The 26,248-nt window shown below is 45.6% G+C and overlaps 1 protein-coding gene across 4 annotated transcripts in view; it reads right to left on the reverse strand.

Annotated features, from left to right (window-relative positions):
• Window positions 1–26,248, reverse strand: part of LOC140425555 (dnaJ homolog subfamily C member 13) — a 169,721-nt gene that overhangs the window by 83,947 nt on the left and 59,526 nt on the right. For all 4 annotated transcript variants that reach the window (XM_072509978.1, XM_072509977.1, XM_072509976.1 and 1 more), the window contains exons 9-20: window positions 25,643–25,734; window positions 21,238–21,404; window positions 20,725–20,804; window positions 20,456–20,625; window positions 13,469–13,568; window positions 9,611–9,718; window positions 7,145–7,300; window positions 6,539–6,595; window positions 4,894–5,015; window positions 4,729–4,804; window positions 3,047–3,142; window positions 417–560 (exon numbers count right to left, since the gene is read on the reverse strand). In XM_072509978.1, the coding sequence (XP_072366079.1) occupies window positions 417–560; window positions 3,047–3,142; window positions 4,729–4,804; window positions 4,894–5,015; window positions 6,539–6,595; window positions 7,145–7,300; window positions 9,611–9,718; window positions 13,469–13,568; window positions 20,456–20,625; window positions 20,725–20,804; window positions 21,238–21,404; window positions 25,643–25,734 (1,368 nt within the window). The remainder of the gene's footprint in view (window positions 1–416; window positions 561–3,046; window positions 3,143–4,728; window positions 4,805–4,893; window positions 5,016–6,538; window positions 6,596–7,144; window positions 7,301–9,610; window positions 9,719–13,468; window positions 13,569–20,455; window positions 20,626–20,724; window positions 20,805–21,237; window positions 21,405–25,642; window positions 25,735–26,248) is intronic.

Consider the following 26,248-nt stretch of genomic DNA (forward strand, 5'->3'; position numbering starts at 1 on the left):
ACATAGATTCCATTATAAATCTGGACATGGAGATGTATAATAACGCAGAAAAATAAGGGTTAATAGGGAGGAGATCTGGAGAACTAGTCAACGGAATACTGCATACACATTGAAATCTTGAACTCATGACCAGTGAAGCAAGTGCTACTACTTGAGCCATAAAATACATTAACCAATATTTTGAGAATATAATTCTACAATTCGGGTCATTTCTTGTCCCGAGTATTTAATTGCATGTAGCAGTTAGATTAATAAGTTGTTTTTAAAACTGGTTATAGAGCATAAAATTTAGCATAAAATAGCATTAAAAATTAGTAAGCAATAAATAGTTTTTAAAAAATCTTTTTTAAATTGGTCAAGTGCATTCAGCTAGATTTTCATTTTTCAAAAGTATTTGATAATAATTAAACTCTTACCTCCTTTTGAACAATGCCCATTCTGTCCCTCCAGTGTAATAAAAGTAAATCAACCTTTTCTTTGGCAAATTTTTCTACCTCTTTAGCAGCTCTGCCAGCCCGTCGTTGCCATTCTGGAACCTTACTAAATTTACCGTATTGATCCTGTAGAAATTTAAATAAACCATTGAGAAATGCACAACATATGAAAAACAGAAAATACTGGCAGGAAATTTGTTTATAAAACTGCATTTTTCAAATGTTACTTAAAAGAACCCACAGCTCAGCTGAGAGGGAACCATTAAAACAATGGTTACAAAACTTATGTTGGGTTTAAACTAGTGTGCCTCGAGGAATGAGATTTTCAATGGTGTAGAGAAGGGTCTGTCGTAGACTTGTATTTCATTGCACTCAACTCCTGATTCAACCGTTGTGGCATAAGGTGCCACAGTAGAGCACGGTAGCACAGTGGTTAGCACTGTTGCTTCACAGCGCCAGGGTCCCAGGTCCGGTATTCCCGGCTTGAGTCACTGTCTGCGTGGAGTTTGCACGTTCTCCTGCCTCTGCGTGGGTTTCCTCCAGGCGCTCCGGTTTCCTCCCACCAGTCCCGAAAGACGTGCTGTTCGGTGAATTGGACATTCTGAATTCTCGCTCTGTGTACCCAAACAGGCGCCGGAATGTGGCGACTAGGGGCTTATCACAGTAACTTCATTGCACTGTTAGTGTAAGCCTACTTGTGACAATAAAGATTTTTATTCAAAGGAGGGAGGGAAACAAATTGGGAGGTTGTTCCTGGTGACCAGCTACAGGACGGTCACTTGCCACCTTAGCTGTGGTCAAGACAAGCATGTTTAAAAAAAAAAGGAACACTCGCCACATTAGTTGCAAATTCCCCTTTAAACTCACTTGTGGGATTTTTGCATCGTTGGGCAAGGCTGACCTTTATTGTCCATTTCTAGTTGCTCAGAGAAGGTTGTGGCTGACCTTCTTGAATGTTGATACTACTGAGTGGCTTACTGGGCCACTTTATTAAGCAGCGTCGAGTGTGGCAATGCATTCCCATTTAGGACACACTAGTCAAGGACGGCCGGCTTCCTTTGTTAAAAAGGATATTAATGAATATTTGGGGTTTAAATGACAATCCAACCAATTCATGGTCATGTTTATCGGTCAGATTTAAAAAGAATTACATTTCTCAAACTGCCATGGAGCAATGTGAACTCACATTTTCTCCAATATTACATAGAAACATACTTAGAAAATAGAAGTAGGAGGAGGCCATTTGGCCCTTCGAGCCTGTCCCGCCATTCATCATGGCCGACCATCAAGTCTAATACCCTGATCCCGCCTCACTCCTGTATATTTCTTGATCCCTTACCCAAAGAGCTATATCTAATTTGTTCTTGAAATTACACAACATTTTGGCCTCACCTACTTTGTGGGAGTGAATTCCACAGATTCACCACTCAGGGTGAAGAAATTTCTCCTCACCTCAGTCCTTACCCTTTATCCTCAAACTATGACCTCCTAGTTCTGGACTCCCCCACCATCGGGAGCATCCTGTCGAATCTACCCTGCCCCGTGGCCAGCACAGTAGCATTGCGGTTAGCACAATTGCTTCACAGCTTCAGGGTCCCAGGTTCGATTCCCGGCTTGGGTCACTGTCTTTGCGGAGTCTGCACGTTCTCCTCGTGTGCGCATGGGTTTCCTCCGGGTGCTCCGGTTTCCTCCCACAGTCCAAAGATGTGCAGGTTAGGTGGATTGGCCATGCTAAATTGCCCTTAGCGTTGGGTGGGGTTACTGGGTAATGGGGATAGGGTGGAGGTGTGGGCTTGGGTAGGGTGCTCTTTCAAAGAGCCGGTGCACTCGATGGGCCAAATGGCCTCCTTCTGCACTGTAAATTCGATGATTCTATGAATGCGGTTATAATTTTATAAGTTTCTTTGAGATCCCTCCTCACTCTTCTGAACTCCATTGAATATAATCCTAACCAACTTAGTCTCTCCTCCTGGGCGGCATGGTAGCACAGTGGTTAGCACTGTTACTTCACAAAGCCAGAGACCGGGTTCGATTCCCGATTCGGGTCACTGTCTGTACGGAGTCTGCACATTCTCCTAGTGTCTGCGTGGGTTTCCCCAGGGGGTTCCAGTTTCCTCCCATAGTCCAAAAATGTGCAGGTCCGGTGGGTCGGTCACGCTGAAGGTGGGGTTGCTGGGTTACGGGGGAGGGGGGGGGGGGGGGGGGGTAGAGTGGAGGTGTGGGTACTGTTTCAGGGGCCAGTGTAGACTCGATGGGCCGAATGACCTTCTTCTGCACTTGTAAATTTGATGATTCATACGACAGTCCCACCATCCCAATAATTAGCCTGGTAAACCTTCGCTGTGCACACCCTCCATAGCAAGAACATCCTTCCTCAGATAAGGACACCAAAACTGCACACAATACTCCAGATGTGGCCTCACCAATGCTCTATACAAATGATCTCTGAATTACCAATCCAGGAACAATCACTACACTATCTTTTGAGCAAAGTAATTCAGCTCCTTCCTCATTGCCCCAGATCTCTGCTCCGCCTACCCCCTGCTGCTAAGTCCTATGTTCCTATTTTGGTGACACATTTTTGAAATTAAGTCCTGATTTTCAGTACTTACTGTTGCAATTTTTACATTGTCTCTGATGTGCATTCTGTCAATGTCTTTCTCTGGTACTTGGTCAGTGCTATCAAGGAATGCTAGTAAGCCCGTCGGCTGAAAATAATGAAAAAATATTTGTCAGCATAAATATCAAATGTTTGGAAGTTATTAAAATTGAAGTCTGCAGATTAATAACGAAGAATATAAAGAAGCACACCATTGAGGACAGAAATAGGCTATAATGAATACTGAAACACCAATGTGATGTGCAATCCTGAATCACCTAATCCTGTTAAAAAGAGCCACAAAACCCGAACAAAATATTATTGATCATCATTGAATTACTGACATACATTTATAAAGGTTCTATTAAGGGTCTAAAATGTTGGAAATGACTTCAATCTTTAAAATTTAATATACATTAAACATGTACAAAAGCCATACACAAGACCCAATTATGGATGCAATATTTCAGGTCGGGTGCAGACACAGGTTATTTGGTTGTGATTCAATCCATTATTTTTTGTCAGCATACAAAGCTGGATAAGCAATACAATCCAACGAGGAGTTCAACTACATCATCCAAGATGGTCGCTGGATTGGCCAGGTTGTGTCGAGTTAAATAATTTCAACCAGGGCAGAAATTAGGAGTGCTACAATTGACTTCAGCAATCTTGGAGCAGGGAGGCAAGGGGAAAAAGTGGCGGCCAGGGTTTGCGCTCCTGATCACAATTCAGCAAGTGTGCATGTCTGACGCAAGATCCGCCTGAACAATGAAGCTACACTTGAATATATTAAGATCATATCTCTTGTGTCAGATGAACAATAAGCAAAGTGGGGCATGGTACAAGAAGATAACTTTGCCCATAAAACTTCACCAAAGCAAGGAGTCACCTCATACAGGACATGAAAAAACTGGAGAAAAGAAATGTACTCTCTCCGCTGAGCCCCAAACATTTAATGCCACCACGGGCCTTGCAGTTATTAAAATAAGTTTGTTGATTTTGCAACTCCTTACTTCCTTTTATTTTTCCGATGACTGACCCTCTCGAGGCAAGGTATTTCAATATTTTGCTATCAATCGTCTGGACAAAGACTGACAGGTTACCAATGGAGTCCAAAATCACAGGGATGTTTCCTACACAGCACTGCTTTCACCCGCTTCATTCAAAGGAAAATCGAAGGAGACTTGTGTGCAGAGAATGCTTGGTTTTCCTTAATAGCTCAACATGCTCTTCAATCCAGTGAAATCCCAATAAACCTTCAATTTGCATTATCCACCCCATGGAGGGGCCAGGGATCCTCACACCATTATGGCAAGCTATGGAGGGCCCTTTACTTGGTAATGTATTTCGCCCCCAACTGCATTATCAGAGTCCTGTTGGTCCTCTTGTCATCAAGCCATCTGCACAAGGTGATCTTAAACCAAGAATAATAAAGGACTTAAAATATAGCAGTTGAACCCAGTCTGCTACCGGTGATCACAGATCTTAAATTGCTCAGCCAAAAGTAGCCCAGATTAAGACAAAACTAAATTCAGCCCAGTGTGAGTGGCTGAAGAAAACATGGTTGTGACGAAAACCGATCAAAAGAGACAGATATTTTTTGTGATTCCCTTGGTCAGTTCTCACAAGATATGCCAAATATTTAGCACAAATAATACAAAAAAGTTTGGGAAAACAATTATTTAAGTTACTTACCAAAATGCGTTTCAGCAAATTCAACGCGGTTGGATTTTCTGCTGTCCAAAGACCCACCAAATGTCTACTCAATTGCCTGAAAGAACAATTTTTCCCTTAAGTTTTTACTGAAGAAATGAGAAGCTTAGTAAACAATACCTTGATTTATTAAAAAAATATACATACCTATTAGTCAACATGCGCTGATCTGTACTAACTGTAAACATCGATGTATGCAAATGGCAGGGTAGGGCACCTTCACTTAGGGCAAGTTCCTGCATCTTTGTAGCTATTTCCTTGTCACCTTCCTTGTTGGGTAAAAAATAAATTTGGTTGGGAATATGTTTTCAGCAAACCGAAACGCAACCATGTTGAGAAATAGAGATTTTCTTTCTCTCCCCCCTCCCCCCCCCCCCACCCTCGATATCAACCATTCGATGATAAAGATAAACGCTATTTGAATTTGTGAATTATATTGTCACAATCACTTCCAAAAGCACTGAAGTTCATACATACACTCTACCATTCAAAGCTAATTTGACTAGAGAATAAACCGGTTTTAATTTCAGCCAGGGTAGGTATTCGTTTAGACAAGTTTACCCACGTTTCACAATTCTGACATTACATCACAAGATTAAAAAACAAACATTTGTTGATAAAGAAACGAAAGTCAGACTTTTCCCCATTCTAAGAGCTAGTTAATACATCATCTTAAACTGATCATACAATTCAGAGGCCGTGCAGGGCATGAAGCTCTGCATGTTTGAACAAAACATTACAAGCCACCGTGCCCAGGAGAGCGAGCTGCGATTTTCAGGGCAAGGCCCAAGTGGGGGGCCGTCAGAGTCACTGAGTTACTATTCACAGCTGGATATGTACGCCAGGTGCATCAATCACAAGTTAACAATGTACTGGGCAACAGTTATGGAAAAAGCACTTTACTTCCAAGCTTGCTGACTAGTGGGATAGATGACTAGAATTATTTTCTGCCTCTAGGAGGTATTCATTGTTGCACATTGCTGGGCCTGCAAAAAATCTCAAACCAGAGCTTTATTCTATCCTCATCATCGGTACGCTGGACAATTTAAAACACAGGGGTGATCAGTGAACAGGACAAGAGTTAGGATGTGGGCAGCAGAGTTTTGGAAAAGCCCAATCTGAGCAGGAGAGGATTGGAATATTCAGTCTGGAGTTAGCAAAAGCATGCACGAGAGTTTCAGCAGTTGTTGCAACAAAGGCAGTCAGGCGGAGGAAGTCCACGTAGAGAAGATAGAAGGTTAGAGGCTCAGCGCAAGGTCAAACGTGATCACAGAATTTGCAGTGCAGAAGGAGGCCATTCAGCCCATCGAGTCTGCACAGGCCCTTAGAAAGAGCACCCTATCTAAGCCCACACCTCCACCCCAGCCCCATAACCCCACTCAACATTTTGCAACACTAAGGGTAATTTAGCACGGCCAATCCACCTAACCTGCACATCTTTGGACTGTGGGAGGAAACCGGAGCACCCGGAGGAAACCAATGCAGGCATGGGGAGAACGTGCAGATTCCGCACAGACAGTGAACCAAGCCGAGAATCGAACCTGGGAACCTGTGCTAACCACTGTGCTACCATGCCACCCTAGTGATTCGTTCCCTTCTGGATTTTCGATCAAGGTTGTAAGCATTCTGTCCAGGCTGACACCGTGTCCGGGGAGTCAGTAGCTATACCTGAGGAAAGTTCTGCTCATTCAACACTCAGACAAGCCTTGTGTCCACTCAGAGATCATGGCAAGATCAAGAGAGGTGGCAATGGTGAGGTGCAGCTTAGTTATTTTTCTATTGAAACTCTCACCTCTATAATAGCTTTCATGACTAATCCAGCGCCTTTCACAATAGCCATGGAAGGGTGCTAAGAATGAAAAGGAAAAGAAAACCGATCACTAAATACCATCTTTAAACATAGACACAAGCAATTCACAAAAAATGAATACCGCTTAATAGGGTGCAAATAATATACATACACTTAAACCAATTACTTAAGGTACAAGCCATGATTCTTGAATAAAAATTTCCAAGTAGGAAATCTTGCTCCAAATTCTCTATATGTTCAAGTAACGTAATCAGTGGTTTTCAACACCGTAAAGCTTGCAGTATTTCAATATTGCAATCTCAACAATATTTCTGGTACCAATGTGGCCCTCTCAGTTGAATGGCCACCTGCAAGGCGGGTAGCACCAATCAGTCAACGCCAAATAGTTATATGCCGTCCATACACATAACTATAATGAGGCGGCTCTGAATATATTTATAGTTTAGTTATTTCCGATCGATAAGGCCAGGCAGTCCTCAAGCCTTGAAAAACCAACGTTTCAATCCAGTGGATTATCCAAATCCTATTCAGTAAAAGATGTTAAGAGATAAAATTTTACACGCAATCTTTACACAATGAAAGACATACCTGGAAAAGTTGGAACAAGGTTCTTCCAACTTCTGCTACCATTTCTAACAACATATCAAACTGCTGTCCTTCTGTTGTCTCACTGTATGGAGCACAGAGTGCAAAGGTAAGAAAATCCAGAAGGGAGCTAATCACTAGTGCACCTGTCCCATGGTCCTGCAGAAAGAAACAATTACACAGCCTGAGAACAGCAGCGGACTGACATCACTGGTAGGCGAACAAGCTCCAATGTCTCATTCAATCAATAACTTGTCACGTGTGGGACTGAACAACGAGCCAGGAAAATTCCAAATTCAAACCCCACTCAGATCAGATGTATGAAAGCAATGGTGCTGTAACTGACCACAGCGTTCTTAGGCCAAGGAGACAATAATATATATATATATTTTTTTTTTAAAAGAGACCTCATTCTTAATTCAAAGTAGGTCTGCTGACTTTTGAATGTCAAAACAATCAGATAACGACCGCCTTGAAGTCACACAGAAATGGTCACTTGGGCATGGGACCAGGGAAGTGGGTAACACGTGGAATAGCATCCGAACGTGGACCAGTGCCTCAAGTAGAAACAACAGCCAGTTTTTCCATTCAGTTGCTTTCCCCATCATATAACTTGAAAGCAGAATTTAAAATAAATTGGATTTCAGCATCAGTGGCTCATTTAAAAATTAATGGAAAAACAGGCATGTCCCCACTATAATGACATTAATATAATGAGCACATGGGCACAGGAATATTAGGTACTTGTGTGCACACAAGAATGCTGTGCAAGGATTTAACAAACCCAATGAGAGACTCAAATTACAAAGGTTTTACAAGAACTTTATTAAAAGGTTAATATTCGGCATTGCCTCAGATTTCACAAGCATTTCTCCTCTTTAGCTTTGTCACTACCCCACCTACTTCTGTCCAAGTTTTTTTTGGGAGTGTTTATCACGTGACAAATGTAGGAATTTCAGATATATTGTATTGTAAGAATTTGGTGCACTAAAGGGTTAAAAGCCTGGTTTACTGTGTGTATGACTGCTGCAGTGGTGTTTATGAAAATCCTGGTTTGCAAGTCAGCTAGACCTTTTGGACCCAGAAGTGCATTTAAAGCATTGCAAAAGTTTGGGCTAATGGGCTTGCATTTAGATTAAGAGGACTCCCTGCAGAGTAGTTAATTAGAAACAGTGCGTTGTTTAGTAAGGTGATCTTGTTAATAGGAGGATCAAGAGCTGACGCAGTCAGGTGTTGCGGTTTTAGTTTGTGGGTGGCAGGCAAGCGGAGAAGAAGGTTCTGAAGAAATACAGCCAGAGATTCTGCATTGCTCTGAAGGAGTCAGGTTTATCATTTAAATCTCTCTTTTTTTTTTAAATAAATTAATTTTTTTCCAATTAAGGGACAATTTGACATGGCCAATTCACCTACCCTGCACATCTTTGGGTTGTGAGGGCGGGACCCATGCAGACACGGGGGGGGGGGGGGTTGTGCAAACTCCACACGGACAGTGACCCGGGGCCGGGATCGAACCTGGGTCCTCAGCGCCGTGAGGCAGCAGTGCTAACCACTGAGCCACCATGCCGCCCCTACCTTTGCAGTCTCAAAGGACATAACTTTACAGCAAGTATTCCTGAATCTGCTAACTGTGTTTAAAAGTGGATTGTAACCTGAAATGGCTCTGTTGTCTGAGTGGAAGTAAAGATAGCAGTTAAGGGTTATTGTGCCACTGTATTGATCAGCATTGTTTAAGCGGTAATTGTAAGAGAAGATATTTTAATACTGTTAGTAATAAAGTTTGTTTCAATACATAAATCCCTATTTTGTGTGAAATCACTCTTGGAGCGAAGTATCCTTTCCTCACAGTCTTAGAAAATTAAACGAAAGTATTGGAGTTTCTGTCCAGTGTCCTAACCACTGTTGGGATCTGGTCCAGGATCGTTCATAATACTCAAGTTTCCCTATTCAACTCTCATCACTTCCTTGTCATGGCCTCCTTTCAAGTTGTGGTTCAGCTAGTGGGTGCAGGGGAACCAATAAACAGTCTTATGGATGGATGTGAAGTGAGGCTACTTTTGTAAAATGGCACCGAACCCAGAGCTTGCAGAGCTTTTCACTGGCATGGCATTCTTGAGAATCATTTGATCCCCTGTCCCTCACCTCCCTTTGGCCCCAAAACACAATCCGTGGGCTTTGGAACCCCAGGACCCAGTTTACATGATTTCTGTCAATATTGACTAAATTATCAAAACAGCATTTTCAGGCACGCTGATTTCTGTCAATCCAGCACATGCCCCACAAACTTTTGTACTTCTAAAACAAGCCATCTTAAAAAGGTGCCCTGTGAAAAATAATCTTTACTGTCACAAATAGGCTTACATTAACACTGCAATGAAGTTACTGTGAAAAGCTGCTAATTGCCAGGTAATTACCAAATCAGGTAATTACCAAAATTACAATGTTTCCCCCTAAAATGTGAAACAGACTTACCACATGGGCATTGAATTTATCAAGTAAATTTTCTAAAAACTTCTTTGAAGAGAGAAGTGATGCTTTGTTCAGCTGCTCTTGTCTCAGGTCATAATCATCGTGCATAGGCTAAATTAGATAACATTGAAAAAGTCTTTATTACAGGAATAATTAATTTTCAAAACTACTATTGACTTCAAGAATTAAAGCATTCATGGCAATAAACCCAAGTATCATTTTATTCTCACAAAGAATGCATATATGGAATACTCGGGAAAGATATCCCTATCCTACACGCTCCCTCAGACTTTCCTCAAGTGCAATTCTAACATTATCAGCTTCACATCCCAGAGTTGTGATATTTTAAGTGGCGACTTTCACTCAATGCTCAGGAGCAAAGCACAATGAATAGGAATATATTGAGAGAGAATTTGAGGACGTTATGAACAGTATACTTAAGGGGAAAATTAGTGGATGTGGTGTGTTTGAACCGTCAGAAGACTTTCAATAAGGTCCCCTGCACTAGGAAGATCGTAAACAAAATTAGAACAAATGGCAACGGTCTGGATAAAGTAGACATGGAGCTGATGCTTCCTCTTGTGGGGCATTCTAAAATGAGAGGTCATAGTCTTAGAATAAGAGGTAGCAAATTTAAAACAGATTTGAGAAAAAACTACTTCTCCCAAAGGGTTGTGAATCTGGAATTCGCTGCACCAGGGTGCGGTGGATGCAGGGACTGAGTAAATTTAAGGAGTTAGACAGATTTTTAATTGGTAATGGGTTGGTTATGGAAAACAGGTAAGACGGTGGAGTTGAGGCCAGAATATGATCAGCCATGATCACGTTGAGAGTGTTAAGCTTGGGAGGCTCAATTGCCTACTCCTGCTCCTAGGTCATGTGTTCTAGGGGGGAGATGCTCTGGCTGATTTCACAGTCCAGCTCTTGGTCTGTAACATTGTAGGTAGCAGATGAGGAACATATCAGCCATGACAGAATGGCGGAGCAGACTCGATGGGCCGAATGGCCTAACTCTGCTCCTATATCTTATGAATTTATGTAACATTATGGCACGGATTAAGAACTTAGAACGACAGGTTTATTCCTCCTGTTTTCTGTATATTAACTAAGTTTGGCAGGCTGCAGGGAGAAGTACTTGGCCCCCAGCTGTTCACAATCTATCAACAATTTGGATGTGGGGAGTAAATGTAATATTTTCAAATTTGCAGCTGACAAAGCTAAGTGGGAACGTGAGGAGTATATAAGGAGGATTTGAGGCAATTCAGATAGGCTTAGTGAGTGGGCAAGAACATGGCAATTGTAATATAATGTGGATAAGTGTGAGGTTATTCACTTTGGCAGGAGGAACGGAGGTACAGAGTGCTTAAATGGTGAGAGATTGGAAAGTGTTGATGTCCAAAGGGACCGGGGTGCCTTTGTTCATACGTCACTGAAAGCTAACATGCCAACCAGCAAGCAATTCAGAAGGCTAATGGTAGTTTGGCCATTTGCAATAGGATTGGATTCAGGAACAATGATGTCCCATTTCAATTGTATAGCACCTGCAGTATTGTGCACAGGTTTGGTTCCCTTACCCAAGGAAAGATATACTTGACAGAGAGGGACAATAGCAAAGGTTCACCAGATTAATCCCTGGGATGACACAACTGTCCTGAGGAGGGATGGAGGACACTGTGCCTGTATTCTATATAGAGTTTCAAAGAATAAAACTTGCAAATTTCTTAAAGGGCTAGTTAGGGTAGATGCGGAAAGGATGTTCCTCCAGCTGGGGGATCTTGAGCGAGCGGACACAGTCTCAGAATAAAGGGCAAGCTATTTAGGACTGAGGCGAGAAGAAATTTCTTCATTCAGAATGGTGAATTCTAGGGCGGCACGATAGCGCAGTGGTTAGCAGCACTGCCTCATGGCAGCGAGGACCTGGGTTCGATCCTAGCCCCGGGTCACTGTCCGTGTGGAGTTTGCACATTCTCCCCAGGTCTGTGTAGGTCTCACCCCCACAACCCAAAGATGTGCCTGGTAGGTGAATTCGCCATGCTAAATTTGCCCCTTAATTGGAAGAAAAAAAAAAGAATTGGGTATCCTAAACTTATTTAAAAAAAAGAAAGTGGTGAATTCTCAGCCCCAGAGGACTGTGAAAGCTCAGTCAATGAGTATGCTCAAGACAGAGATCAATAGATTTCTAGATACGAATGATATAAAGGAATATGCCAATATTGCAGTAAAGTGGCGATGAGGTAATGATCAGCCATAACCTAGTTGAATGGCAGGGCAGGGTCCAGTGGCTAAATGGCCCACTCCTGCTCCTATGTTCCACATAGGAAGAAGAATAAAGAGCAAAGAGAAAGGATGGGACAATGTTGTGGACAGATCTGGAAGAGAACTAGGATTGTACAATCATTCCAGTGGAACATGGGAACCGGTTTAAATTGGTAAATGGGGCTGGGAAATAAGTTAGCCATTCTTGAGTGAGTTGTAATTTTCAGAGACAGGAGGTTTAGCTGGAGAAACAAGTCCAGCCTCGGGGCAAGAAAGCGGAGAGATATTCTGATCGAGTAGACACTTTTAATGAACTGCACCCACTGAAATCGAAGATGAGAATAGTGGCAGGCTTCAAGAGGACAGAGCTTAGTCAAATGAACAGATACATGTCATATAGAATTTAAAGCCGAGAAGTGCAAAGTGATGCATTTAAAAGGAAGGAGAAGGAGAAGCAATATAAACTAAGTGGTGCAATTTTAAGTGGGTGCAGAACTTGGGTTCACATACATGGATCTTTGAAGTTGGCAGGACCAGTCAATAAGGCCGTTGTAACAGGGTGCTTTGTTTTATAGACAAGAGGATTAAGATCACAAAAGGAAGTCATGCTAAACTTTTATTTAAAAGAAAAACAAATCAGTTAGAGCATGGTGTCCAATTCTGGGCACTGCACTTCCGGAAGTCGAGGCGACTTACTAAAATGGTAGCATAGATGAAGGATTCCAGTTATGTTAGAAACTAGAGTAGCTGCGATTGCTCTTGGAGGAGAGATGGTTCAGGGAGATTTATTAGAGGTGCTCAGAATTTTGATGAGAAGATAAATGAGGAGAGGTTGCTTCCCTCAGCAGAGGAAACAGATTTACAGCAATTGGTGAAAGCGGCAGAGGGGGAGATGAGAATCGTTTTTTTTTCTTTAAAATGCAGGTTATGGTCTGGAATTCACTACCTGACAGACTGACACAAGCAAGTTCATATTATGTTTGTAGGGAAACGGAAGAAATAATTGAAAAGACGACATTCTCAGGATGTGGGGCAGCACGGTAGCACAGTGGTTAGCACTGTGGCATCACAGCACCAGGGTCCCAGGTTCGATTCCCCGCTGGGTCACCGTCTGTGCGGAGTCTGCATGTTCTCCTCGTGTCTGCGTGGGTTTCCTTCGGGTGCTCCGGTTTCCTCCCACAGTCCAAAGACGTGCAGGTCAGGTGGATTGGCCATGCCAAATTGCCCTTAGTGTCCAAAAGGGTTGGGAGGGATTGTTGGGTTACGGGGATGGGGTGGAAGTGAGGGCTTAATGTGGGTCGGTGCAGACTCGATGGGCCGAATGGCCTCCTTCTGCACTGTATGTTCTATGTTCTAATTGAATAGCTCTTGCAAAGAGACAGTACAAGCATGATAGGCTGAATGATCACCTTCTATGCTGCACGATTCAATGACTGCTTAAGCTGAAAGCATCTGTAATGCTGGGGGGTTTTAATCCACTTTATTTGCTCAAAAAAAACAATATACTGATTTTGCTTCATGTTTTAATTTTTTTATGCACAAAAGGGTTATTGGATCCGATTCGGAGGGGACAGTGAATAAAATGTAGCAGTATATTGCGCTTACACACATCAGGGCACACAACATGTCAATGGCAGCATGGGTAACACCATCATGGTTTCTTTTTAAAGCCTTCACCGTCTTCACACCAAGCCTCTCCCGAAATCTAAATGTACAAAAGGGGGAAAGAAAATGTTTCACATTGCAAACAGTGGCACAAAACCTACAGAAACACTAAATATTTGCAAACTAAATGTTGGACTGCCAGCATAAGTCAGCTGGAAGCACAGAGCAATCTGCATCAATTGCATGTTGAGAGTGTTCTCGCCAGGACTTCCGGTTGCAGCTATGCAGAGCTACGTCGCGCGTTTGGAAGCTCCCGCTTGGAACGGACTTTTGGGCTCTTTTCAGGGCCCGCAACGGCACTTTTTCGACATTTCCCGGTGTGGGAAGAAGACTGCAACATTCCCCCAACAGTGTATGGCTTGGACCAGGAGCGGGGCGACTAAAAAAGTGGTGGTGAAGCCAAAGAAAGTGCGAAGGAAGCAGAGCAAGATGGTGGCGGGCGGGGACCAGGCAGCGTGGATGCAGTGGGCGCAAGAGCAGCAGGAGGTTATCCAGCGCTGCTTCAGGGAGCTCAAAGCGGACCTGCTGGAGCCGATGAAGGCTTCTATTGATAAGCTGCTGGAGACCCAGATGGCCCAGGGGGTGGCGATCCGCGAAGTCCGACAAAAGATCTCAGATAACGAGTACGAGATCTTGGGCCTAGCGGTAAAGATGGAGGCGCACGAGGCGCTCCACAAGAAATGGCAGGAACGGTTTGAGGAGATGGAGAATCAGTCGAGGCGGAAGAATCTGCGGACCCTGGGCCTCCCGGAGGGGTCGGACATGGGGGCCTATGTGGTCACCATGTTAAACTCGCTGATGGGAGCGGGGTCCTTCCAGGGGCCCCTGGAGCTGGAAGGGGCCCATAGAGTGCTGGCGAGGAGGCCCAAGGCTAACGAGCTGCCGCGGGCGGTGTTGGTGCGGTTTCATCGGTTCGCTGATCGGGACTGCGTACTCAGGTGGGCCAAGAAAGAGCAGCAGGTGGGAGAATGCGGAGGTTCGAATATATCAGGACTGGAGCAGGGAGGTGGCGAAGAAGAGGGCCGGGTACAACCGGGCGAATGCGGTGAAGTTTGGCATGCTGCAGCCAGCGCGTCTGTGGGTCACCCACAAGGACCAGCACCATTATTTTGAGTCCCCGGAGGAAGCGTGGGCCTTTGTTCAGGCCGAGAAACTGGACACAAACTGAGGGTCGGGATGGGGGGGGCGGGGTTGGACGTGGGGATGGTCGGGGATTGTTGTTGTTGTGTTACATTTTGAGGGGGGGGTTCTTTGTTCTTGTTTAGTTTTGACTCAGTGTGGGTGGTTAGGGTGGGTTGGGCACTGTTTTGGTTGGGTCTGTCGGGTGGGCTCTTGGAGGGGGGCAAGTAAACGGAGTAGGGGGTGGATGGCCGGTAGAGGGGGGGGGGGGATGGCGCCCCGCGGGGGAGGCCCAAGTCGGGGGTGAGGGGACTGGGTCTGTAAAAGGAGCTGCGACAGAGGAGGCGGGGCCGGGCAGGTGGAAAGCGTGGACTTTTACCCGCGCTGAAGGCTGGAGGGGGCGGGGCTGGGGAAGCGCAGGTTTTTCCCCGCGCTTGGGATGGAAGGGGGAGGCGGAGAGCCTGCTGGTGGGTAATGGAGGAGGAGGGGAAGTCCCACAATGGGAGGAGTCGAAGGAGAGGCGGGAGCAGCCGGGGTCAGCAGGAGTCAGCTGATTTGCGGGAGTGCAATGCGGGGAGCAATGCAGCTAAGGAGGGGTCCTAGCTGGGGGGTGGGGGAACCGGGTTGCTGCTGGTATGGTCAAGGAGGAGCTGGAACGAGTAGAGGGGTTGGGACGGGGGTCTGCCGCCGTGGGGAACGGGCCGGGCATGGGGCGCCGACGCGTGGCTGGCCGAGGAGGGGTTATGGCTAGTCGGCGGGGGAGGGTAGCCCCCTGATCCGGCTGATAACCTGGAGCGCAAGGGGGCTGAACGGGCCGGTTAAGCGGGCCCGGGTGTTCGTACACCCGAAGGGGCTGAAGGCGGATGTGGTCATGCTCCAGGAGACACACCTGAAGGTGGCTGACCAGGTAAGATTCAGGAAGGGGTGGGTAGGCCAGGTGTTTCATTCGGGGCTGGATGCCAAAAATCGGGGGGGGGGGGGGCGATCTTGGTGGGAAAGAGGGTGTCGTTCCAGGCGTCGAGCATTGTGACAGACAATGGCGGCAGGTACGTAATGGTAAGTGGTAAGCTGCAAGGGGAACGGTGGTGCTGGTCAACGTGTATGCCCGAACTGGGACGATGCGGGTTTTATGCGGCGCATGTTGGGCCGGATCCCAGACTTGGAAGTGGGGGGCCTGATAATGGGGGGGTGGGGACTTAAACACGGTGTTGGATCCGGCACTGGATCGCTCCAGGTCTAGGACGGGAAGGAGGCCGGCAGCGGCTAAAGTGCTGAGGGGGTTTATGGACCAGATGGGAGAGGTGGACCCTTGGAGATTTGCAAGGCCGGGGGCTAGGGAATTTTCATTCTTCCCGCACGTTCATAAGGCCTATTCCCGGATCGACTTTTTTGTTATGAGCAGGGCGCTGATTGCAAGAGTAGAGGATACAGAGTACTCAGCGATAGCCATTTCGGATCACGCCCCACATTGGGTAGACCTGGAGCTGGGGTAGGAGAGGGACCAGTACCCATTGTGGCGCTTGGAGGTGGGGCTGTTGGCAGACGAGGATGTGAGCGAGCGGGTCCGAAGAAGCATAGAGAGATATCTGGAGGCCAACGATAAAGGGGAGGTCCGAGTGGGGATGGTCTGGGAGGCGCTAAAGGCGGTGGTTAGGGGAGAGCTGATCTCCATTAGGGCCCACAAGGAGAGGAGAGAGTAGAGGGAGGGAGAGGCTGGTGGGGGAAATGGTGAGGGTAGACAGGAGGTATGCGGAGGTGCCGGCGGAGGGACTGTTGAGGGAGAGGCGTAGCCTCCAGGCCGAATTCGACCTGTTGACCACCAGGAAGGCGGAGGCAGGCCCAGGGGGCGATTTATGAATATGGGGAAAAGGCAAGTCGGATGCTGGCGCATCAGCTTCAGGAGCGGGACGTAGTTAGGGAGGTTGGGGGAGTTAAGAATGGGGGGGGGGGAGGGGGGGGAAAGAGGAGGAGTGTGGTGCGGAGTGGGGTTGGCATCAATGGGGTCTTCGGGGACTTTTATGAGGAACTGTATCGGTCCGAGCCCCCACTAGAGGGAGGGAGGGATGGGCCGCTTTCTGGACCAACTGAAGTTCCCGAAGGTGGAGGAGGGACTGGTGGCGGGATTAGGGGCCCCGATTGGGCTGGAGGAGCTGATCAAAGGGATAGGGAGCATGCAGGCGGGGAAGGCACCGGGGCCGGACGGTTTCCCGGTCTAATTTTACAAAAAATATGTGGACCTGTTGGACCCATTGCTGGTTAGGACCTTCAATGAGGTGAGGGAGGTGGGGCGTTGCCCCCGACGATGTCCCGGGCACTGATCTCCTTAATCCTGAAGCGGGACAAGGATCCCCTGCAGTGTGGGTCTTACAGGCCGATTCCATTGTTAAATGTAGATGACAAGGTGCTGGCAAAGGTCTTAGCCACGAGAATTGAGGATTGTGTGCCGCATGTCATCCACGAACGTTATGATGCCGGCGAGGGAGGGGGAGGCGGAGATAGTGGCGGCGATGGACGCTGAGAAGGCCTTTGATAGGGTAGAGTGGGGGTACTTGTAGGAGGTGCCGAAGAGGTTCGGGTTTGAGGGGGGGTTCGTCAGGTAGGTTAGACAAGGTCCCGATGGCAAGTGTGGCCACGAACAAGGAGGTCTGAGTACTTTCGGTTGAACCGAGGGACGAGGCAGGCGTGTCACTTGCCCCCACCCCTGCTCTTCACGCTGGCGATTGAACCGCTGGCTATGGCACTGAGGGAGTCGAGGAACTGGAGGGAGTTGGTGCGGGGTGGGGAGGAGCATAGGGTGTCACTCTATGCGGAAGACTTGCTGTTATATGTGGCGGACCCAGTGGGGGGAATGCCGGAGGTAATGAGGAACCTCAGGGAGTTCGGGGATTTCTCAGGGTACAAGCTCAACATGGGGAAGGGCGAGTTGTTTGTGGTTCACCCAGGGGACCAGGAGAGGGGATTGGTGAGCTCCCACTAAAAAGGGCGGAGAGGAGCTTCAGGTATTTGGGGGTCCAGGTGGCCAGGATCTGGGTGGCCCTACATAGACTTAATTTCACGAGGCTGGTGGAGCAAATGGAGGAGGAGTTTAAGAGGTGGGACGCGTTGCCGCTGTCCCTGGCGGGTAGGGTGCAGTCAGTCAAGATGACGGTGCTCCCAAGGTTTTTGTTCCTGTTCCAGTGCCTCCCCATTCTTATCCCGAAGGCCTTCTTTAGGCGGGTCAACAGGAGCATAACGGGGTTTGTGTGGGCGCAAGGGACTCCGAGGGTAAGAAGGGTGTTCCTGGAGCGGAGTAGGGATGGGGGGGCTGGTACTGCCCAACCTCTGTGGGTACTACTGGGCCACCAATGCGGCGATGGTGCGCAGGTGGATGATGGAGGGGGAGGGGGCGGCATGGAAGAGGCTGGAGATGGCGTCTTGTGAGGGTACGAGTCTGGAGGCGCTGGCAACGGCGCCACTGATGCTCCCTCCAATGAGGTATACCATGAGCCCGGTGGTGGCGGCTGCCCTCAAAATTTGGGGGTAATGGAACCGGCACAGGGGGAAGTGGGGGCCTCGGTGTGGACCCAGATATGGGGGAACCACCGGTTTGTCCCAGGGAGAATAGATGGAGGATTTTCGGGGTGGCACAGGGCAGGGATAAGAAGGTTGGGGGACCTGTTTGTGGATGGGAAGTGCGAGAGCCTGGGTGAACTGGAGAAGTACGGGCTCCCCCCGGGAAACGCCTTTAGGTATCTACAGGTAAGGGCGTTTGCCAGGCGACAAGTGGTGGAATTCCCGCTGCTGCCGCCACGTACGGTACAGGACAGGGTGCTCTCGGGGGCGTGGGTTGGAGAGGGGAAGATCTCGGCAACATACCAGGTGATGCAGGAGGAGGAGAAGGCCTCGATGAAGGTGCTGAAAGGTAAGTGGGAGGAGGAGTTGGGGGAGGGGATCGAGGAGGGGACGTGGGCAGATGCCCTAGGGAGGGTGAACTCTTCCTCTTCGTGCGAGAGGCTCAGCCTCATACAGTTTAAGGTGCTGCACAGGGCACACATGACCGGGACAAGGATGAGCCGGTTTTTTGGGGGTGAGGACAGGTGTGTTAGGTGCTCAGGGAGCTCAGCAAACCACACCCATATGTTCTGGGCATGCCCAGCACTGGAAGAATTTTGGAAGGGCATAGCGAGGACGGTGTCGAGGGTGGTAGTATCCAGGGTCAAACCGGGCTGGGGGCTCGCAGTATTTGGGATTGCAGAGGAGCCGGAAGTGCAGGAGGCGAAAGAGGCTGATATTCTGGCCTTTGCGTCCCTGGTAGCCCGGCGAAGGATTCTTCTTCAGTGGAAGGATGCGAGGCCCCCAAGCGTGGAATCATAGATCAACGATATGGCGGGTCTATTAAATTGGAGAGGGTGAAATTTGCCTTGAGGGAATCGGTGCAAGGGTTCTTCAGGCGGTGGCAACCGTTCTTGGACTTTCTGGCAGACAATGGTCAGCAGCGGGGGGGGGGGGGGGGGGGTACATTTTGTTGTTCATATTTTGTGAAAACTTTAATAAAAATTATTTATATAAAAAAAAGTGTTCTCACCACAGAGATAGTCAGATCTCTCAACAAGGAGAACAGTTAGGATCATTGCTTTGTCAGGGACCCCAAACTGTGGGCCAGTGTATTACCACCAAGACTGCACCAATTGCTGAAGGTGGCTGCAATCCTTTGTTCTTGGCCAAACTGCTAATGAGAGAAGCATATTCTCTAAAAAAAAAAAATAGCCACGCAATATATTATGGTTTTATACACTACTAGCCTATTTATTTTACTTGGTGGCATCAGTTTTGCTTTTCCCAATTCAGAGCAACCTGCACCTTGATGCAGCTACCATGGCTGTGTCTATACCATACACGCTTACGCTGTGCACTACTCAGACTCTTTATAAAAAGCATTGCACATTAGCTCAGTTTGATCAACGTGACTCTGTTTGCATTAAACCTTCATTAGTGAAGAAGACCTCATTAAGAGAAAGAGGCATGTCAATGGGGCAACAAGCAAAAGAACCAATAAAACATACAAGACTGAAAGGAAATGTCAAACCAGTTGCGGGTACTGGCAGTATTCATGGAGGAGAGATAAAAGGCAAGTCACTGAATAGAATAAGGTAGGCGAAGAGTTATTACATTTCACACAGCATCAACAATCCTAACTTGCACCATCTTGAGAGTTCCAACCAAATTCAAGGGGTAGTGGTAATGTCACTGGACTAGCAATGCAGAGACCTGGGGTAATATTCTGGGGACCCAGGTTCGAATGCCACCACAACAAATGGAGAGATTGGAATTCAATAAATATCTGGACATAAAAGTCGAATGATGACCATGAAACCATTGTCAATTGTGGTAAAAACCCACCTGGTTCACTAATGCCCTTAAGGGAAGAAAATCTCCCATCCTGATCCGGTCTGGCCCACAGGGCTCCAGATCCACAGCAATGTGGTTGACTGTTAAATGTACTCTAAAATGGCCCAGCTAGTTCAAGGGCAATTAGGGAGGGGCAATAAATGCTGGCCCGGCCAGCGATACCCACATCTGCTGAACAAATTTTTTTTTAAAGTTCCAGATTTGCTGATAATGGGTTTGGCACACTTGGGTGGTCAATGATTCAGCCCTGGCGACATTTGGTTCCAATCTACTACTCAAATGTTGGTTCGCTGCAGAGAATTTGTTACATTTTATGGAGGAATCCTTTAAATATATATTTTTTAAAACAACTTGATTGAGCATCCCAATTCACAGTCAAGTGAGTCAGGAAACCCCCAACATAATAAATAGATTCCTTACTTGGGAAGTTTTGTAAACGCTTGAAAGCCAGCCTTCGAAGCAACCAGTCGTCTCACAGCCTGAAACTGACCCTCCAGTTCTGCATTGTTTGCGGTCTGATCTCCTTCTTGAGACAGTAATGCTATGATAGCATTATTAATAAGTTTCTCCTTGTTCTCAGAAAAGAGACCCTACAGAAAAATAGACAATTCTCTTTCAAGCTTAGTGCCTCGAGCATAAGATAGACATTCGAAAGACTTGCAAGGCTTTTGAAGGAAAATCATTCTTACATCTTGAGTCACTGCATGCAGAACTCCACTGTACGAGATGTTAGCATTAAACCGGAACACTGCATCGGAAAAGCTGCCGTCTGAAATGCAACATGGAATTAAACTAGAGTACAATAGAACGTTCCATCAAAACCATCACATACTGCAAAGTTGTCTTCAATTGTGTTCATCTTTAGTCAAATTTAATCACAGTTCATGCTTTTGGCAACTACTAGACTATTTATCAGTCATTTTAAAGCCAGGTCTGCTGCAAATGTGAAGTGTCAATATCTTTCCAATATGCCAGAAAATGCAACTTTACCCCGTGCATTCAATGAAGCAGCTTTGAAAAACATTTGTCGGTGGAATGCATACCCAAGGGACAACTACAGCTGACAAAGTACAAAGAATGGTAACTATAAATTGAATTTTACATTAATCTGAACATTCAAAGCAATGGCAAATACCCACAATGTGAAGCAGCAAAGACATACCAGGAACAATCTTGCTGGTTAAACAAAGCAACGCACTTACTTGGAGGTGAATTTAGAAACCTAAGATGAAGACTTTCTACTTCTTCATCCACTGGCATACTCAGTAGCCCCCATCTCTGCCCTTTCAGAGTTGGTATCATCCTCACACACACATCTCTGTTACCAGAAGCTCTCACCCCATCTAGCAAACTAGCCATTAAGGAGTCTCTGTGAAAGGGAAGATAAAGAAGCTGTTTAGTGTAACTACATTGGTAGAAGATTTCAGTTACAATATTATATTCACCACTGTAAAATTTCAATTAAACAAATCCCTTAACAATCAGGTCTCAAAAGTGGTCAACCAAACAGAGCAAAACAATCCCATACAATCCTGTACATTCCTATGCTACAAATCATCACATATAGAAACTTCTAATTCATCTAAGGCGAGCAATGGATAAATCATAACATGAGCACTTAGACTTGCTTCTGAAAGGGTATTTTTGGAACCTGTTCTTTCAAGCTCAAGTGTTTCCAGGATGATGTTTATCCTGGAACTGTGACACGAAAAAAGGAATTAACTTGATATCCTGGATTAATAGGGTAATTACTTGGCAAAAGAGCATAATCTGGTTAAAGTATGCACACAAACGAAGTACGACTCAGGTACAATGAAATTACATAGAGACTAATTTGGGGTCAACAACCAGGGGAACAAACAGCGGGCATGATGCAAAAGACGGAGGTAAATAGTTAAATTTTGATCATGTTCCAACAGTGGGGGGGTGGCTCCTGTTGTTGCATCAAATTCTCAGAGATAAACTCTGCACTTTAAGGACACAGGCTGCTAACAATAAACTACAAAACAAGATTAACAAAGAGACAGCTGCTAAGGGAAACCATGACACGGCAATTGAAAGGAAAACAGAAGAACATTGATAGTTGATCTGCCCAGTAACAGGCTTCGGGAGAGTTGAAAATAAAGCTCTACAGGGTTGCAATGATTGTTAGTAAATCACAACCAGTTTAAAGATGAAAACGTGACAACTCATCTCCCAAAACTGAATCGATCATGCTGAGCTTTTAGAAATACACTCCCAGCTAAGATGGTGTGGCATCTTTATCCAGAAAGTTTTTGCAGCCAATAAAATTATTTAGAGACTTGCCTTTCATACCCTAAAGCATCAAAGAACTCTACAACATTAATTGCCCAGTTTCACACGTCAGCAACTTTAAACACAGCTCCAGATTATAACATTTCTAAACATTTTGGTTCCCTAATGACACAGTCCAAAGATGTGCAGGTTAGGTGGATTGGCCAATGCTAAAATGCCCCTTCGTGATCAGGGAAGTACAAGCTAGGTTACGGGGATAGGGCAGGGGAGTGAACCTCGGCAGAGTACTCTTTTGGAGGGTCAGTGCAGACTCGCTGGGCCAAATGGCCTCCTTCCGCAAATGTAGGGATTCTATGACAGTTTAGATGCAGTAGCTTTAAAAAAAGATTGAACTCAAATCAAGACAGAGTCCTTCGGTTGCTGACCTAAGCCCAGAGTATCATGTGTCAAGGAAAACACAAGTTAGTCAATGAGAGAGAGAGAGAGAGAGAGAGAGAGAGAGAGAGACTGGCAAGGAAAATAAAATATTTTCTGTTGCCATTCCTCAGAAAATTCAATAATCATTCCTCAAAGATAAAAGAGGCTACCTTAAGAAGGCTGGCAATTTAAGAAGCTATGCTCCTCCTGCATCACCAATAGGAGAGGACATGACAAACGTTGGAACAATTATGAATTTTATATTGCTAGAACTGTTCTAAATAAACTAGGTTTTATACTGTTGAATACATTACATATAAACATAATCAAGATGCTAGCAATATAGTCTAATGTAGCTCCTGAGAAGTTTAATCGCTGATCCGATGACTACAATACAATTCTCAATCTTTTGAAGTTTCCATCTTAATCTTATAACTGAAGACTTAATTTTTTTTGGTTTTGTTTAGGATAAAGGAACCTGGAAAGAGGGGGAGGAGATAAAAAATATTTCAACTGTCTGGGAATTCCCATTTCACTAATAAAATCGCCTCAAATGCTCAGCTGCTTGAGACAGCTCAGTTTTTCTGCAGTGATTTGCTAATCCAGCCCGTTAAGAAAAAAAGCAAACAGAAAACTTTCATTGAGTAAACTGCTCCTCCTACAACATGGAGCTGGTGCAAGAGAGCAAAGGTGTTCTCAGGCAAGGTGACTCTGCAGTGAATACACGGAAGATAGGGGAATCTACTCAGATGGGCAGGCATTTTACAATACTCGGATAGATTACACTTAGAAGAAGAGCGTCACAGCATACCAACCTTGGAAACAGAGCTGGGAGAAGTTTAACAAGTAGCTATGTTTAAAGTATACAAAATTGATGACCTGGACTTGGACATAGGGGCATAATTTCACAGTTTGCAAATGTAGTAAAGTGAGGATAGTACGACTTGAGAGAAATGGAATGCTGAAATGGGCCGACAGCTGGCAGATGACAATTAATGCAGAGAAGGAACAAAAAAAAGGAAGATGGGCGCGATAAATGGTATGATTTGAACAGGAGTACAGTAACAGAACACAGAATTCACATACACATCTTTGAAGGCGGCGGCAAGACAAGTTAAATCAGGTTGGCTAAAAGCTCAACGGGAGCTCTAGCTTTTACAAATACAGACAGAACAAAGAAAAGTCATTGCAATTATTTATAACAGAAAGTCTCACAACACCAGATTAAAATCTAACGGGTTTATTTGAAATAACAAGTTTTCGGAGTGCTGCTCCTTCACACTTCACCTGTGTGCTCCGAAAGTTTGTGATTTCAAATAACTTGTTGGACTTTAACCTGGCTGTGTGAGACCTCTTACCGTGCCCACCCCAGTGATTTCAAACAAACCTGTTGGACTTTAACCTGGCTGTGAGAGACTTCTTACTGTGCTCACCCCAGTTCAACGCCAGCATCTCCACATCATAAATATTTTTAAAATCACTGGTTAGACTTCAGCTAGAACATGGGAGAGCAATTCTGTGAACTACACTTTAGGTGGGATGTCAAGACTTTACAGGTTGGAAGAGGAGATTTACACAATGGTGTCAGGGACGAAGGACTTCAGTTATATGGCAACTAGAGAAGCTAGAATTATTTTCCTTCGAGAAGGTCAAGGGAGAATTTAATAGTTGTTCAAAATTACGAGGTGCTTTTAATGAAATAGGTAGGGAGAAACAGTTTCAACTGACAGAAGGTCAGTAACAGAGAAACAGATTGAAAGACTGAAAATAATTGGCAGCAAAACTGAGACGGTGGGGGAGACGAGATGAGAAGTATAATCTGGAATGCATTGCTTAAAAGAACAATGGAACAGGAGTAGGCCATTCAGCCCAGAGCCTTTTCCGCCATTAAGTTGAATCATGGTTGATCGCATCAACTCGTTCCAGCTGCTGGATTCGATCCCGGCCACAAATCACTGCCCATATGGAGTTTGCACATTCTCCCCATGTCTGCGTGGGTCCCACCCCCACAATCCAAAGATGTGTAAGGTAGGTGGATTGGTTGCACTAAATTGCCCCTTAATTGGGGAAAAAAAATAAATCACAGAATTTACAGTGCAGGAGGCCATTCAGTCCATCGAGTCAGCACTGGTTCTTGGAAAGAGCACCCTACCCAAGCCCACACCTCCATCCCATGCCCGTAACCCCACTTAACCTTTTTGGACACCAAGGGTAATTTAGCATGGCCAATCCACCTAACCCGCACATCTTTGGACTGTGGGAGGAAACCGGAGCACCCGGAGGAAACCCACACAGACACGGGGAGAACATGTCGACTCCGCACAGACAGTGACCCAAGCCGGGAATCGAACCCGAGACCCAGGAGCTGTGAAGCAACTGTGCTAACCACTGGGCTACTGTGCTGCCCAATTGGGTACTCTTTTTTTTTTAAATGTAAAATCCTTCCAGCTGCCTTTGTTCCATGACCTCTCAACTCTCTAAAATAAACCTATTTACCTCAGTTTCAACATTAATTGAGCTAGCCTCATCGTTTTGTTTTTTTTTTTTTTTAAAAAGGAAGTGTTCCAGAATTACGACTTTTGTATGAAAAAAAGGTTCCTGTCGTCATCCCCAAATGGTCGAGCTTGAATTTCAGCGACGTTCTGGACTACACGCCTAGTTTACGCAACTTATCATAATTGAACATTCTTAACCCCAGGCATCATTCTGGTAAATGCACACCACACCCCCACCAGAACCAATACATCCTCCCTGGAGTGCAGTGCCCAGGCCTGAACGCAGTACTCTAAATGGGTCTAACCAGAACTTCATATGATGGAATGTAACATCCATCCCTTTCTATTCTTGTCCCTTGGAACGCAACGTCAGGTGTGTTCCTCTTCCTGCCACCCAAACGTAATCTGAATTACAAGAGCATAGAGAGAAATCTCATACCTTTCTGTTGAGGAGTACTTGTAGACCTGTCCTTTAATATATTCGATAGTAAACCACTGAGGATTTTCAGAATCAAGCACTAGAGCAAATATCTGCAGGGGTAGGAATGAAATTTGTTGTAATTGAATGTTTGACAGTCCATTTTAAATATTTCACCATCATAGGAAAACAGTATTCAGAAGGGATTTTTTTTAAAAACCACACACACCAAACTGCTCTGTACAACATAAGGCAACTGCAAACAAAATCCATAAACCATTCTCTAGATAACTCCAATTACAGATCGATGTTGCTAAAGGACATCTTCCAAATCAAGTTCAAGTCCAGATTTCCATACTGCAACACACAGGGCATCAATAGTTTGTATTGATCTAGGCAATCGCTCAAATTTTCTTCATTTTCAAGTTGGATATTCTACTTTTTATTGTCTAATAGTTCACCAAGATACTGGTCTAAAATTGCCCCCTATAAACAAGTCACTGAAATACTCAATCCCGACCTGCCACCACCAAAACCTTGCGTCCAGCCCCGCCAGCACAAACCTATGGTTGTCGCAAATCGGCACCCACAACGACAGGCACTCAGCCAAAAAGTTGTCTGCATTGC

Source organism: Scyliorhinus torazame, chromosome 6 (assembly GCF_047496885.1).
Source record: "Scyliorhinus torazame isolate Kashiwa2021f chromosome 6, sScyTor2.1, whole genome shotgun sequence".
In the NCBI taxonomy this organism is placed as follows: domain Eukaryota; kingdom Metazoa; phylum Chordata; class Chondrichthyes; order Carcharhiniformes; family Scyliorhinidae; genus Scyliorhinus; species Scyliorhinus torazame.